Genomic DNA, 16768 nt, shown 5'->3' on the forward strand with positions numbered 1-16768 from the left:
ATTACTAAAAATTATTTCATAAATCTTTCTGTAATTAAATAAATGTAGTGATCCTTCTGCATACACCTTTGCAGACTATATCTCTGCTTAGAACTGATTCTTTCAAGGGAAATTGCTGGATTACTTTTTGATCCATACAAGCAAACTCCTTTCCAAAAAGTTTGTATCAATTACATCACAAACAAAACAAAACAAAACAAAACAAAACAAAAATATACCAATGATTAGTTAAAAATGGCATCTTAATTTAATTTTTCATTTCCATTTTATTGCTACTAACACTGCTAATTTGTTCATATTTATTTACAGTTTGTATTTCTTCTTTTGCCACTTGCCAACTTATATCCTTTGCTCATTTTCTTGGTTTTTATTTTCTAACTTAATTTTAAGAAACTTTTCAAAATATTAAATTTTGTCTTTGTGCTTTGTCTTTTAATTATGTTTATGCTGTTTTTGGATACCTTAAAACTTTTTATGTAGTCAAGTATTTTTCAACCTTTAATTAGAGATGTATTTTAAAGAGTTATATGAGGAAGAGGTTTAATTTTCTTTTCAAATTGTTACCTATTAAATGGCAATGATTTAGCATTTGTTCTAATTGCTCTGATAGCATTTAAAGTAGTTGTGTGCTGGAAGAAAATGCATTCGATTTAGAATAAGAAGACTGAACAGTTGTCTATTTTTGGGCAAGTTACTTACCACTGCTGGGCCTCAGTATCCTCATCTGTAAAATGAGACTGATAATACCCACTTCACAAAGTTCTTGTGAAGATTACATGAGATAAAAAGTATGTAACTATGTGAGGTGTACCATTGTCCCTATAATCTAATTATTCTTGGAAATTGTTAGCTTAATCTTTTATTTTGGGCTGCTTGTTCACCCTGTACCAAAACGGCATTTGAGCATCTCTGAAACCAAAGAACTAGCATTCCTATCTTTTTGTAAGAAATTTACACCTTTGTGGGGGCGCCTGGGTGGCTCAGTTGGTTAAGCAACAGCCTTCGGCTCAGGTCATGATCCTGGAGTCCCAGGACTGAGTCCCATGTCGGGTTCCCTGCTCGGCGGGGAGTCTGCTTCTCCCTCTGACCCTCCCCCCTCTCATGTGTTCTCTCTCTCTCTCATTCTTGCTCTCTCAAATAAATTAATGAATAAAATCTTAAAAAAAAAAAGAAATTTACACCTTTGTGGGTTAGAATTGCTAGATAGATCTACTAGAACTCTGTGCTTTTAGAAAGTGGAATGAAATGTTAGTTTATTTATTTACTTTTTTAAAGATTTTATTTATTTATTTGACAGAGAGAGAGCACAAGTAGGCAGAGAAGCAGGCAGAGGGAGAGGGAGAAGCAGGCTCTCTGTTGAGCGGGGAGTCAATGCAGGGCTCGATCCCAGTACCCCGGGATCATGACCTGAGCCCAAGGCAGATGCTTAACCACCTGTGCCACCCAGGCGCCCCTGAAATGTTAGTTTAATTCAGTAAACAGACTCACGTGCTAGGAGACCCATGTAGCTAAAGCAAAGCAGAATGTCAGACTTGGGTTATGCCAGGAAATTTTGAGTGGAGACTCCCCTGGTTTTGGTCAAAGTACTTCCTCTAACAGAGGTTCATATTTGGCTATTACTATTTTAGCATAGCAATTGAAGGAAGTAGGTACTCATCACCAAATAATTTGATTTTGAGTCCCTAGATAATAATAGATTTGCATTTAAAATGCAGAATAATTATGAAACACAATATACAAAAATTCTATTTATATTTTTGTTAGAATTTTAAATAAATATACATAAATTAAGATTACAATGATACATACCAAATGGCTAACACCATCTTTTTGAGTGGGATTAGAAATTATTTCCTTTTTCCTCTTTTTGTCGGCATTCTCACATGGGCTTGTATTATCTTTGCAATAAGAAACTATTCTGTACACTCATATATATTTATGTTTGTGTACATATAAGAAAGATAAGCATTTCATAGTTCTGCTTTCTCTTTTGCAAAACTACAATGACTGCCTCACCGTTGGTGTCATATTAAAAAGCAAAACGTGAAACAAAACATAGCACATATGGAATGATGTTAAAAAAGAAATCTCTCACAGTGTTTGATAGGGGAAGAAAATTTGACCTTTGTGTTATTAAATGTATTTTTTAAAGATTTTATTTATTTATGTGACAGAGGGAGACACAGAGAGAGAAGGAACTCAAGCAGGGGGAGTGGGAGAGGGAGAAGCAGGCTTCCCGCGGAGCAGGGAGCCCTATGTGGGGCTCGATCCCAGGACCCTGGGATCATGACCAGAGCCGAAGGCAGACGCTTAACGACTGAGCCACCCAGGCGCCCCACTATTAAATATTTTTAAATGCACATTACAACCTATCTACAAATATGAAAATGGAGAAACTATATTCTTGTTACTGTGTCTTGGATAACAGCCTAAGGAAATCTTCTTTAAAAATGTAAGCCACTTCAGCATTCTTACATGGTGAAATAAAATTTCTTAGTGACTCTACATCCAAGGAAGATAAAGAAAGAAAGCTACTCCAAAAAGCATTAGAGATTAGATTAAAACAGAGGTTTTAAAAGTGTGGCGCACAGACCCACAAAGGTCCCTGAGACATTTTCAGAGAGGCCTTCAGGTCAAACTGTTTTCTGATAATAATAAAAGATGTTATTTGTCTTTTTCACTGTGTTGACATTTGCACTGATGCTGCAAAAACAATGGTGAGTAAAACTGCTGGTGCCTTTGCAGGAATCAAAGCAGTGGCTTGCAACTGGCTAGTGGTCCTTAAGAATTTTCCTGGCAAGTATTTATCATCATAGTAAAATTGCTGGTTCCATTTGATTATCCTTGATAAAGCAGTAAAAGTTATTAATTTTATTAAGTCTACACCCTTGAATACATGTTTTTTAAAAAATATATATTTCTGGGGCACCTGGCTGGCTCAGTTGGTAGAGCATGTGACTCTTGATCTCGGGGTCATGAGTTTGAGCTCCATCTTGGGCATGGAGCTTACTGAAAAATAAATAAATAAATAAATAAATAAATAAATAAATAAATAAATAAATAATTTAAAAAATATTTCTGTATAACTACATGGGAAATATGCATCTAGCATTTCTGCAGCACACCAAAGTACAATGTTTAGAGTGGGAAAAAAATATTTGCAATTGTTTGAGCTGAACTGGCCTTTTTTTTATAGAACGTTTTTACCCGAAAGAATGCTTGACAGCCAAACTATTATTCCAACTTGGGTACTTAGCAGACATGTTCTTAAGTATGAAAAAAGCCTGTCAGTTCAAGGAAAACAACCCTCAGTATTTGTTGCCAGTGATAAAATTAGAGGCAACTAGAAAATTAAAGTTTTGGAAAACATTAATCTGCTACCCATGAGATTAATAGCGTCTCAGTACTTTAAGATTTATCTGATGAGATTTATGGTGATATTAACAAATGCAACTTTTTTATACTGTGTCATAAAACTTGGAAGATCTATACAATTCACTGAAACAATATTTTCCAAATGGCCAAAGCATTACATTACAAAATCACATACATAAGTAAAAGAGCCATTCAAAGCGCAAGACAGGGGTACCTGGGTGATTCGGTCAGTTAAGCTTCTGACTCTTGGATTTTTGGCTCATATCTGATTCCATGGATCCTGGGATCTGCCCTTGCACCAGTCTCCTTGTTAAGCACAGAGTCTGCTTCGGATTCTCTGCTTCTCCCTCCCCTTTTGCCCCTTCCCCTCATTCATGAGCTCTTTCTCAAATAAACAAATAAATAAAATCTTTTTTAAAAACAAAGTGCAAGACAGACCAATGGCTTTATGAAAAGTTCATTGGCACTGTTTCAGATTCCCCTTGAAACTTTTACCTCTTGTCTAGTGTGAATGTACTATCAAAGAAGAATGTCCGCAGACATTGTAAAAAGATATCAAATTCTTTTCTCTTTTCCAACTATGTATCTATGTGAGGTTTGACTTTCTTCATGCAGTTCAACCAAAACAAAATATTGCAACAGACTAAATGTAGAAGAAGATATGAGAATCCAGTTGTCTTCTATTAAACCAAATATTTTAAGAGATTTGTAACAATGTAAAACAGTGCCACTCTTCTTGCTAATTTTTGTTTTGTTATGAAATATATAATTATTTTTAATAATTTTAATGTGCAGTGTGTTTCTTATTGTAATTATTAAATGAATCAATAAATAATTATTTTAAAATTTTCTGTTTTATTTTCTAATATGCTGAATATTGAAAATATAACCCACATATGCTAAAGCTCTTTGGGGTCTTAATTTTTAAAAGTGTAAGAAAGTCCTGACATCTAAAAGTCTGAGGATTCTAGCTTAAAATAACTAGAGATACCAAGAGTTGATGAGAGGAAGAAAACTAATACCTGTTTGTTATATTCTGAGGTCACTCAATTTTCACAATTATGCTAGGATGTGAATATTATTATCCCCATTTATAGGTGAAGAGACCAAACTCAGAGTAAGTTTTTTGTCCAAGGTTATGATTTAAACCCACGTCTCAAAAACTCCACACTTTCCTTTTACTTCTCATTGCCTTCCTACTAAAGAACATTTTATTCCATAATTATAAGGTTTGGATTGATCAAAGGATTGACTTTTATGTTTGGTATTTGAGTTCTTGGTGTGTATATGTCTGGGAGGTAGTATCTGGACAGAGAAAGTGGAAAAATTAAGGATGTGATGGGCAAGGAAAAAATATAATGTTGCAGGAAAGAACTCGTTGTTTATAATTTTAACTTGTAGTGAATTTTGCCAATAAGAATAAAAGAAACACCTTTAGGAAATGGGAAAATATTGACCTTTCAAGAGATCAAATGTGTGATCCTCCTTTGGGACCCCATTCACCACACCTTGTACAATACTCTGGTCTCCCCCTAACTTCACTCTGTTGGTGTTGGGAGTAAGTACCATTTATGGAGTGCTTCACAGTCAAGCCCAGTACCAAATGCTTCATTACCTCACTGGATCCTTATGACCACTCTGTGTGATCGGTATGGTTATTCCAAACTAAAGCTTTGAGGGTGAAACTGTTCACCTAAGGCAATGTTATAAGTGAGTAAATGAATCAGAACCAAATCCAGAGCTGACTGCAAGGCCCATCCTCTTAAATCACCATGCTATACTGCATGCCTGCTCCCCAAAGAATTTCAGCTTTTTGAGGACTGGGTGCAAATCTTTTTCCTCCAGATATCCCCATGCCTAGCACAATGCTTGGTACACAGTTGGAGCACAGTAAACTTTTGTTGAATGAATGAATGAATAAAAGAATGCATGAATGAAATGCAGTCAGAGCTATGAAAAGCCAAACTGCTTCCTTTTTTCTAGGAACCTGATTAAATACAGGGTCTTATTCTTAGATGATAGGCTGCCCACTTAGCTGAGCCATCTGTTTGTTAATTTTAATTGTTTTCTCTGGCAACATTCCTTCCTCATTGTTTCCCATTGTCATTACTGTACTTCATATCACTACATTTTATCTGGCCTATGGCAGAAAGAATGATTTTTAAACAAGCCCTCTGAGACAGAGGTAACACTTTGTAATCCTAAATGAAACTACACTGCTGGACTCTCTACCAAAGCTTATTGCAGGAGAAAGACACCTAACATACCAAAGATCTAAATAATACAGATTTTAAACAGGTACAACATTCTCTGATTTAAAAAAACAAAAAAGGCCAGAGCATTAGAAACACTTTTATATTAAACAGTTAGGAGGCTGTTAGAACAAAGTTTATTTCACTTTACAAGTGAATCAATTGATAACAGTAATCATACCTTATTTTTTAAAAGATTTATTATACAGTATAAATCTGTTCTCTAGAAATCTGTTTGTTCAGTGTTGCTGGACTGCTAGAAAGATCCATTCTTTTTTTTCTTCCCTACTAACAGAATCCTGGCTTTATTTGGGGTAGCAATATGCTTCCTTTGCATCTAGCAGTGGCCATGTAACCAAGTCCTGCCAATGAGATGCAAGTATAAGGAGGTGGGGAAAATTTCTGGCAAAACTCCTAAAATCAAGGAAATAAAATTCAACATCCATTTATGATTTAAAAAAAAATTGTACCCAACAGGGAATAGAAGGGAACTTCCTTGATCTGATAAAAGGAATCCAAAAACCCATTAGCTAAGAGCATAATCAATGGTGAGATGTTGAAGATTTCCTCCCCAAATCACAAGCAACATAAATGATATCTCTCTCCACTTCTATTTAAAATGACCCCAGCCAGTGCAACGAGGCAAGAAAAAGAACAAAGAGATATACATATTGGAAGAGGAAGAAGTTGTTATTCATAAATGACATGATCAAGTACACAAAATTCTAAGGAATTTACAAAAAATCAAACTAGAACTAATGAGAAAATTTATCAAGTTTTTAGGATACAATGTGAGTATGCAAAATCAATTGCATTTCTATATGTTTTCAACAAACAAGTAGAAAACACCTTTTTAAAAAGCCTAGGAATAAATCAAACAAAGGACGTGTAGGGTATCTACCCTGAAAATGACAAACCATTACTGAGAGAAAGAAGACAAGATCTAAATGAGTGGAAATATATGTCATATGCAATGACTGGAACATTCAGTATTTTTAAGATGTCCATTATCCCTAAATTGACCTATGATTTTGGTGTAATTCTAATCAAAATCTCAGCATATTTTTTTGAAGAAATCAACAATCTGATTCTAAAATTTCTGTGGAAATGCAAAGGATCTAGAATAGCAAAACAAAAGAGGAACAAAGTTGGAGGATTTACACTCCTGATTTCAAGACTTTTTATAAAGTTGCAGTAAGAAAGATGATAAGACATTGGTGGTTACATGGGCGTATTCAACAGATCAGGTGAAACAGAATGAAGTGTCCAGAATTACACTCATACATATGCTCTCAATTGCTTGTTAACAAAAGCATAAAGATAATTCAATGGTGAAAGAAAAATCTTGCTTAACAAATAGTGCTGGAGCAATTGGATATTTGCATGGAAACAAAAGACAAATCTAAGCCTTTTCCTCATTCCAAATATAAAAATTAATTTGAGATCATAGACCTAAATGCAAGAGCTTGAACCATAAAGTTTCTAGAAGAAAAAGAGGAAGAATATTTGGGATATTTGGTTAGGCAAAGATTTTTTAGGACAAAAAATACACTAACCATAATATTAAAAATTGACAAATCAGACTCCAACAAAATTAGAAACTTTTGTTTGACCAAAGGCATTACTAGAAAAATAAAAGCAGAACCCACAAACTGGAAAGAAATATTTATAAAGCACATATTTGACAAAGAACTTTTATCCAGGATATACAAGGAACTCATATAACAATATGAAGAAGAAAATCTAATTTTTAAGAATGGGCAAAAAATTTGAAAAGATACTTCACAAAATAAGATACGAGAATGGGAGAAAAACACATGAAAAATGCTCAACACCTTTTGTTACTAGGGAAATGCAAATTAAAGCTACAATAAGATACACTGTTATCAGAATGGCTAAAATTAGAAAGACTGACAATACTAGGTGTTATCAAGGATTTGGAATGATTGGAACCCTCACATGTAGCTGATGGAAATGTAAAATGGCACATCTACTTTGGAAAACAATTTGATTGTTCCTTTAAAAATTAAAATGATACTGATTACACAACTCAGTAATTCCACTTCTAGGTATCTATCCAAGAGAAACAAAAACATACATACACACAAAGATTTATAGGCAAGTGATTGATCATAGCAACATTTTTCATGATAGCTAAAAAATGGGAAACAGCCCAAATGTCCATCAATGAAAGAATGAATAAATGAAGAATAATAAATACATACAGTGGACTACTATTTAAAACAAAAAGGAACAAACTGCCAATAAACACAAAATTGTGGATGAATCTCAGAAACATTATGTTGAACAAAAGAAGACAGAAATAAAAGGTATATACTATGTTATTTCATTTATATGAAATCCAAGAATAGGCAAAAACCAATCTAAATTATGGAAATCAGAAAGTGGTTACCTCTGGGGTAGTTGAACTGACTATAATATGGCACAAAGAAACTTTGGAAATGTTCTACATTACATTTTAGGTGGTGATTATGTTGGTATATTCCACTGTCAAAACTCATCAAACTGAGCATTTCTGATGTGTGCATCTTGGTACATGTCAATTATACCTCGAAATAAAAGGTGGGGAGAAAGATAGTGCCCTTTATTGATCCGCCCCTCTTTTCCTCTTTCTTTCCTGCCTGGAACGAAGAAGTGATGAGTATCATCCCAGAAAACTCCTTGGGACTTGAATATAAAATCCAAGAGCCAATATAGCAGAGCAGAAAGCAGAAAAGGCCCAGATCCCTGATGTGTGGAGCTTCCATACTGGACCTGAATTGCCTTTCTCTAGACTCCCTTCATGTGAGAAAGAAAAAAACTCTCCCTTTTAAAGCCACTATCTCTGATGCTTGCAACCAAACACAGTTCCTAAACAGTTACAATCAGTGATGAATTCTTTTCATGGTCAAATTATTTTGACTGTGTCAGATCCTAGTTGGGAACCACATTGAAATGTTTTTAAACGATATTATAAAGGTGTTTATCTTTTAGAGATTGATGCTTGTATATAAGTATTAAAAGGACTTTTGGAAAGTCCTTGCATATATGCTAGAGTCATAGTAGTAAGGTGCTTGGTTTGGGACCAATCCAGATTTGGTACAGATCACTGATTAGTCATGTGGCCTTGGGAAAATTACTAATATTGCAGAGCCTCTGTTACTTCCTCTGAGTATAGGTATGATAAAACCTGCCTTGAACTGCTGTTATTACGAAGATTGAATGAGGTCATGTATGTGAAATCTTCAGCACAGAGTCTGGCACAGAGCAAATAGTAGCTCTTTTTAATAGAAGGATAGTGAATAATTTGATTCTGAACATGTCATTGACTGTACAGGTAAGCCATCGCAGAGCAACTTGCCCTTGACCATCACCTGGATAATAAATGGTTTTCATAGCTGATAATAACAGATTATAATGGGGTCCATAATGCTTAATTTCTGACTGAATTAGATAGAAGTGAAGGCTGCAAAGTCCTTCTCCAAGCAATAAGAGAAATCCCCATTTCCCAAAGTATGTCAGAGGGAGATGCACAAATTGTTATTTTAGCAGAAGTCATTGTAGTGGAGAAAGATACTCTGAGAAAGTGTGAGTTACTGTCCAATAGCCTCAGAAAGTGGTGGTCATTGGGCCTAGAAGGTCTCTGAGGGGCTGTGGATGGACACAGGCCATCGGAACCTACAGTGAAAGACGCGCTTTCCTAGTCTGCCGAGCACAAAGCCAAATTTGCCACATCCTGATAAAGATGCTACGCAGGAAGACAGATGTGAGGACGCTGCAAGAACCCAAGACTAGAACCAGGTATTGAGATGAGGTCATCTTGGTTCCAAGGGGCCCAGGCAACTGAGAGAGCTGCTGAGATCCAACCTGGTAGGAGCGAAATGCCAAGGAGTTAGCAACCTCCTGCCAAGTGCAGCTCAGAGCAGGGCTATCTCTACAGAAAATCAGTGTTCCAAGATGCCAGAGAATCATTTACTTACCTGCAAGGGTTGGTGATTTCTTCTGGGGTTGTTTTCACAAAAGGGGAGACAGGTTTTTCCACAAAAGAGCCAAAGCCCAGTCTAAAGTTGCTGGTTAATTTAGACATCTCCTTGGAAAGCAGGGAGCCCAGCTCTTTGATTGTGTTGAGGTCATCATCCATGGAGGCCGAGAGGTCCATGAGGTAATACAAGTCCACCGGGTAGTCCTCCGTCTGGCGGACTTGCACTTGCAGAGTCTGTTCACTGCCTGCAAAACCCCCCACGAGAAAAGCAAATCCATAAAAATACATGGAGACTCCTTCATGAGTGGCCAATTACAGGGCCACCTGGCTATTTCATTTCAGTGAGAACTTACTGAAGATACTTAGGATTTCATAAACTATCCGGTACATTTTACAAGTGAATGAGCCCATGAAAATCTTTCAGCAGTGAGTTTAGAGCTACTGAAAGAGGTAAAAGTTAGGATATTTTATATCTCCTTGGGAGAACTAGCATCCATTTAGATGGAAGATAAGCTGAATTTTTTGTATGTGGTTTTAGCAAAAGAGAAGAAAATAAAGAGGAGTTTAAAGCTACATTACAATGCTTAAAGAAATGTGAGGTAAGCCTTAACAACATTTGAGTAATTCAAATGCTTACTATTAGATAAGCTTATTTTAGTAACTCATTTGGAGTGCAAGTGACCCATGTGAATGAAGAAAAGTATTAGGCCAGTGATTCTCTATTTCCTTAAGAATGGGAAATCTGAGCCATAATAATCAATGATATGTAATATGGTACAAGATATATTAGCTTAATTATGGTATTACCATACGTGGCATTTGATTTATTTACATGAGCCAATGTTCATGTAAATCATAACATACCTGGTCTCAATTTAAGAGTCAACTTTTGAGGCGCAATCTGAATAATGTCAGAACTATTTTTCTGTCTGCCTACACTGAGAGGCTTATTTGTATGTATTTCTACTTGGGAGACAGGGTTTTCGATGAAAGTTAGTTGACATCCTTTAGCTAAAAGATTTGCTGCGGTATCACACCTTTCTCCAACTCCAGATGGATGGGTAAAATTCTAAAAAAAGAGGAAAAAAAAGACAGAGAGAAAAAGAAGACAAATCTTCATTTGTTTATAAGACAAAAAAAATTTTTTTTTGCTTGTTTTGCTAGTTAGGTGTCTTGCCATTCTCAGTATATCATATTCCCATGTGCCTAATGTTAATTGTAGGTCTAAAATTAAGTTTTAGTGGAATAACCAGAGAATTCTGCCAGTAAAATTCCAAGTAAAATTGGATTCTCCTTTTCATTATATCCGGTTGAATTCACCTAACAGTCTTTTATTTGTTGGTGTTGCTATTTTGTTTTTAATATTCACTTCTTTAAAGCTTCTTCTGTGCCATGACCAGATCCTTGAAACAGTTGGGTTCTAGAGTTAATATCATCCCATGAATTTATCTGTTTGGGTTGACCTATAGGCTCCTGGACTGTCTTAGCTCTCAGTGTGTCTAGTACCAAATCCGGTGGCAAAGAGAGATTTCCTGTGGGGTGTGAAAGGGCAAAATATTGTGACATCTCCCTATCTAGCTCTCTGTTGTGGCTTAATTTGTGGATGCATCATTACCCTTCTATTGCAGCCTTACTTCACTAAAGTTGTCCTCTTGGGGACTTTAAATTCAGTGTCTGAAAGTGTTCCATTTCAAGGTCTTTTAGAACTTTTCTCCAAGATTTGGAGGTGGGGAAGGAAAGCAAAAGAGAATATGATTATAAAAGACTGCTTTTCTGTGTAGGACTCAGGAGTTTCCCAGGTCCCTTCTGATCCACTTGGTAACATGAGACAGTGAGATGAATGTTTCCAGGCAGAGATGTGGCCATTATAACCTTGCAACATTGACCTATCTTACCTAATAGCCAAGGCTCTTCTAGAGCGACTATAGCTCTAAGCAAAGTCAAGCTTGAGGCTCATTGACTGTCATGCTTGAAAAGACGCAAACCAATGCTCATATTGTTTTTCCTCATCTCTTAGAATTCTAAGCCACTCTAGTTATTTCACCAACTAGAAGAGTTATATTTCTTCTGAAATTGATTTTTTTTAAGAGTCATTTATTTATTTGAGAGAGAGAGAGCATCAGCAGGGGAAGGGGCAGAAGGAGAGGGGAAGGGAGAGAATCTCAAGCAGACTCCCCGCTGAGCATGAAGTCCAACATGGGACTCGATCCCATAACCATGAGATCATGGCCTGAGTCAAAATCAAAAGTCAGATATTTGATAGATTATGCCATCCAGGCTCCCTTGAAGTTGATTTTTTACAATATAACTGATTATCTGTCAGTCAGAGCTGTACCTATTTGAGGCCCTAGACTAAGCATAGCGAACACTGTAACTTCCCCAGATATACCCAAAGCAAACAGTGGCTTGACAAGGCCTCAGGATGCCTCTCAGCACAGTGTGGCTGCTACCACCTGTAACTACAGTGTTGGCCAACGCACCAGAGGTAGTGGTAACTGTAGAATCTTTTTTTTCAATCTGCTCTAAATAGAGGCCTAACGTACTTTTTGCTTCAGTTGCCTCAACTACTTCTACTGTTAGAGTACATTTAGAATAATCTGGCCTTAAAAATTGATGGTGATTTGTGGGGTGTCTGGGTGGCTCAGTTGGGTAAGTGTCTGTCTTGGGCTCAGGTCATGATCCTGGGGTCCTGGGATCGAGACCTGTGGCGGGCTCCCCATTCAGTGGAGAGTCTGTTTCTCCCTCTCCCTCTGCCCCTCCCCCCAACTAGTGTGTGTGTGTGTGTGTGTGTGTGTGTGTGTGTGTGTGTGTGTTCTCTCTCTCAAATAAATAAACAAAATCTTTAAAAAAAAATGACAGTGATTTGGCTAACAAGTATCATCCACAAGTAAAGCTATTCATAGTAACTTAAGAAGCTCTCTTAAATGAATGCTTAAAAAATGCATTTAAATAAAAATTCTACAGGTAGGCATATAGTTAGATTGATTTGTTGTTTTATGTCTCTGGCATGAAACTAATACTGTCTTCTTCAGGGAGTCAACATAAAAAAAAATGTGGGTTTTTCCCTCTTGGTATATTCTCAAAACTGCTTTTGATACATGAGCTCAAAAAAAGCATAATTCCTTCGCACTTTGATGTATGGCCCATCCGTCAAGGCAGTAGTGGGGGAGTTAGCTAGGTTTGTGCTCTGTGTCTGTGAGGCCTTCCTCTACGGTATACATGCAGCTTGGAATTTGAGTCTTAATAGTTATCACCTCCTCCTGAGCCAGGCACCCAGGCTCGTTCCCCTTTGAGCCTGCTACTCAGTTCTTGCTGACCTTGGCATTTGTATGCTTTCATCTGTGCTCAGATAGTCTTTATGAGATTCAGTAGAGAACTGTTTTAAATCCAGAAAGAGTTAAGGAGGCTCTTTCTTACCAGGAATCATTTACAAACTGTTCTTCAGGGTCACAAAAGGCAGTGACTTGGGATTCCTTGTTACCTGTGCCACCACCCCTTATATAACTTTCCCGGACTTTTCAGTTTGATCAGATAAGGAATGTCTGTTTCTGGCTTTGTCATCGGTGTGGTACAGTCACCAAGCTCATGAAAGCTTAATTTTTAAAAGAATTGGATACTGTCTGAGCAGCAAAATTTCCCCCCAAACTAGAAGCCTTCTCTTAGAACCTAACAGTGGTTCCCAATGGATCCTCGTTCCCAGATGGAACACAATTAGGATATTGAAGTCAAATGTATATTTAACTTTAGAAAATATCATCTCTGTGATCTCTGATTACTCAGGGCCTCGGCATTTGACATGTAACCGGTGAGAAATGCCTTTAAAATAAGAGGAGGAATCAGGTTAAATAAAGGAACCCGAGTTAGATATTTTTCACAATGATTTTGACATTCGCTACCTCTGCAAGTTGTTTTTGGAAGTAATCACATGAATGACAAGGTGGCCTACTGATGCTTATATTTTCCTTTCCTGATTTGTCTCACTCCTATTCCCCACAGAAAGCAGGACGCTATCAGAATGATCATCGATGGAAGCCACATAACCTGTAACTGCAGTTTTTTTACAAACATGCTGAGGTTGTCTGTTTACCTCCTGAGAACACCAGGCACACTGGGGTCCAATAAGTAAGCAGTCTTCACAGGTCTCTGCCCCTCCCATGGCACAGCCACCTGTGTTTAAACCCAGCAAGACACAGGGATTCAGCACACTCGCAGTCATTTTCATTTACGAGAAAGAAGTCTAGTTCTTAAAGTACTTGAATGAAGCAACATCAAAATTGATGTTAGCCTTCAGAGACCAGTTCTTAAAAAGTTTGCAACTTGTTAAAAAGTTCACATTTTACATCTGTCACATGGAGAATATGTGTGTCTTTTTAGCTAAGAGTGATCATTCCTTTTTTTTTCTTAAAATATAAAACTATCTCAACATTCACAAACTTAGGACCATTCATTATGTTTATTATCCTCATTCACTATCACCCACTTTAATTTTTAAAAATTATTTGCAACATAACAAAATAAAATTTTTAAAAAATGAAGACTTAAAAATTTAATTCAAGAAAACAAAAAAAATGCGTCTCTCCTTAAATGAATGATTTTTTTTATTTTTAAAGTAAGTTCTTCTTTCTCGAGATTATTTCTCTTAAGTGTAAGACCTTGTCAATAGAATAGCTAGAAAAGTTACCAAGATGGTTGTCACTAAGGTATTAAGGAGCCCTATTGTGTAATAAAGCTGTTTAATTCTCCTCATTAAGATGCCCATGCAACCTTTGTATTTATTTACCTGAAGCCGAGAGCATTTGCTGTGGGAACAGCCCTGCCTCTGCCTGTAATTTGTTAAAGCGTTCGTTCAATGGCCAACAAGCGATCGAACAGATCAAATAAAAAATGACTTCAGATCTAGTTTCTGAACCAAATGACAGGTTTGTAAAGCATACCAAGAAAGCAATATATCGGAGAGCTTAGGTCTTACCTTGTACGTGATCATTCCTTCCTAGAAATAGAAAGAACAGGCAAAGCAGTTCAATCCCCATTCGTTTCAGTTCTCGCTGTGCAGACAGATTAAAAAATGAATTACCTTCAACATTATAAGACCAAAGCTGAACATCGTTAAAGTCTTTCTTTCTGGAGGTGTAAAATGTTAAATACTACTTACACTGCTTTGGAAAGAAACTTGAGATGTAAATTTAAAAGTTTTCATTAAGACTGAAATGAAAACAGGCTACCTGGACAGGTAAAGAAGGAAAGCTGTGTTTAAAAGCAACTTCAACATGATTTACTTCCTTGTTCTCCTTATAAGGAAGGCAGGTGTACAATCACCAAGAAGGTGGGGAAATTCATTCAGTAGAAATTTTTGTGTGAGTTCTCTTAGTCTCTCTGCATCCTAGAGAAAGTTAATATCTTTAGTGAAATATTGATCAATAAAATGTCCAAAGAGCAATGGAAATATAATCTAAAATTGTTCCTAAATTTTAATTTAATAGCAACAGTAAAGGTGATAAATAAAACAAAAACATGTAAGTTATATGTAAGGAAGGTTTTTTTTTTTAAGATTTTATTTATTTATTTGACAGAGAGAGAGACAGTGAGAGAAGGAACACAAGCAGGGGGAGAGGGAGAAGCAAGCTTCCCACTGAGCAGGCAGCCCAATACGTGGCTCGAACCCAGGACCCTGGGATCATGACCAGAGCCAAAGGCAGACGCTTAAGGACTGAGCCACACAGGCGCCCTGTAAGGAGGGTTTTAAAATGAGCTAAAGGAAGATACCTGAGATTTTTGTATTCCATTGTTAAATCCTTTGCAGAAAATTGAAAGGAACTCTGAAAAATAAAAATCATTTTACAATTAAAATAGAAGGCAGACTAGGGAAAGCAAAACACTGTGCTCCCTTGTTTTTCAAACTGGATAAAATATATTTTTTCCATGAGTATAGAATTCTTAATTAAAAAGTGATATTGGAAATAAATATAATGTATGAAAATGAAATTAGGCCAGATTAGATAATTTCACAACAACAACAATCGAAACAGACACGGTGGTGCCTAGGATTTGGCATTCCTCTGGATCAGGACCAAGGGCTCTTCTGTCTGTCCCAGCCTCTAGCTTACCACTTGGCACATAGCAGTTATTTAGTTGTTAAAAGGAAGAGTGACCAATTTAAAATAGATACAATCTATGGCTATATTCATGAGGTTGATTATATCTTTTTCCCAATGTATTCAGGAGAGTGTTTGGGGCTTTGTAAAAACTGCAAACAGGTAAGCATCAAATATTCGCTTTGTTACTCTCTAAACTCTCTGACCTTGGACAGGCTTCTTTGTGGCTGGGCATATGTCCTGGGAGATTATCTTTTAAAGGTGTATTTCTAGACAAGCATGCGAATCCTGTGGAGAGAGGAAAAACTAATTATAGACTGCTCAGGTTCTTCTCAGAAGGCTATGTTCAATTTTGAACTCCATCATACACAAGAACATGAAAGAACATGGCAAGAATCCTGTAGAGAGAAACCAGAATTATTAAAGAGCTGAAAGATATGCCTTTTGGGAGAAACATACAGTTATGAAATCAGTTGATTTAGCTTAAAGAAGAAAGATTGAGGCATAAAATATCTGTACCCCTGATATTGTCTCCATATTTGTACCTCGTATTAACTGTTTTCATTCATTCATTCATTCATTCATTCATTCAACAAATACTTATTGAGCATCTACTCTGTGCCAGGTATTGTTCTAGAAGCAGAGGATATGTCAGTGAACAAAGCCAAGTTCTTAACTCATGAAGCATATATTCTAAGCTGCTGCTTAAAATCAGGCAGTAATAAAGGTGAAGAAAAATGATAAAGCTGGGTAAAATGAAAGAGGGGTAGTGAAGGTGTGTTATTTTATTTAGGATAGTCAGGAAGGGTTCTCTGCTCAACTGACATCTGACAGAGCCCTAACTTTCTTGGGCAACAAAGTGCAAAGGCCCTGAGATAGCCTCATGCTCAGCATTTTCAAAGACAGTGAGAGCAAGAAGGGAGAGGAAGGGTAGCATATGAGGTCAGATTTAGAGGCAGAGGTCAAAGTGTACATAGTCTTGACCTTGAGTTTTATTCTAAATGTGTTTGGAATGTCATTGGAAGGTTGAAAGCAGAGTAATATTATTTGATTTACATTTGAAAAGA

General features: G+C 36.6%; 1 protein-coding gene across 6 annotated transcripts in view; it reads right to left on the minus strand.

The window, feature by feature from the left end:
• Positions 1–16768, minus strand: part of ITGB6 (integrin subunit beta 6) — a 128859-nt gene that overhangs the window by 61562 nt on the left and 50529 nt on the right. For 2 of the 6 annotated variants that reach the window (XM_027590925.2, XM_027590923.2), the window contains exons 2-7: positions 15908–15989; positions 15373–15425; positions 14579–14654; positions 13697–13776; positions 10474–10678; positions 9608–9854 (exon numbers count right to left, since the gene is read on the minus strand). In XM_027590925.2, coding sequence (XP_027446726.1) covers positions 9608–9854; positions 10474–10678; positions 13697–13776; positions 14579–14639 — 593 coding nt within the window. In that variant the 5' untranslated portion in view covers positions 14640–14654; positions 15373–15425; positions 15908–15989. Of the gene's footprint in view, positions 1–9607; positions 9855–10473; positions 10679–13696; positions 13777–14578; positions 14655–14761; positions 14879–15372; positions 15426–15907; positions 15990–16768 lie in introns of those variants that run through there. The other 4 variants (XM_027590922.2, XM_027590921.2, XM_027590926.2 and 1 more) reach the window with 3 other exon arrangements.

This window comes from Zalophus californianus, chromosome 3 (assembly GCF_009762305.2).
Source record: "Zalophus californianus isolate mZalCal1 chromosome 3, mZalCal1.pri.v2, whole genome shotgun sequence".
NCBI lineage: Eukaryota > Metazoa > Chordata > Mammalia > Carnivora > Otariidae > Zalophus > Zalophus californianus.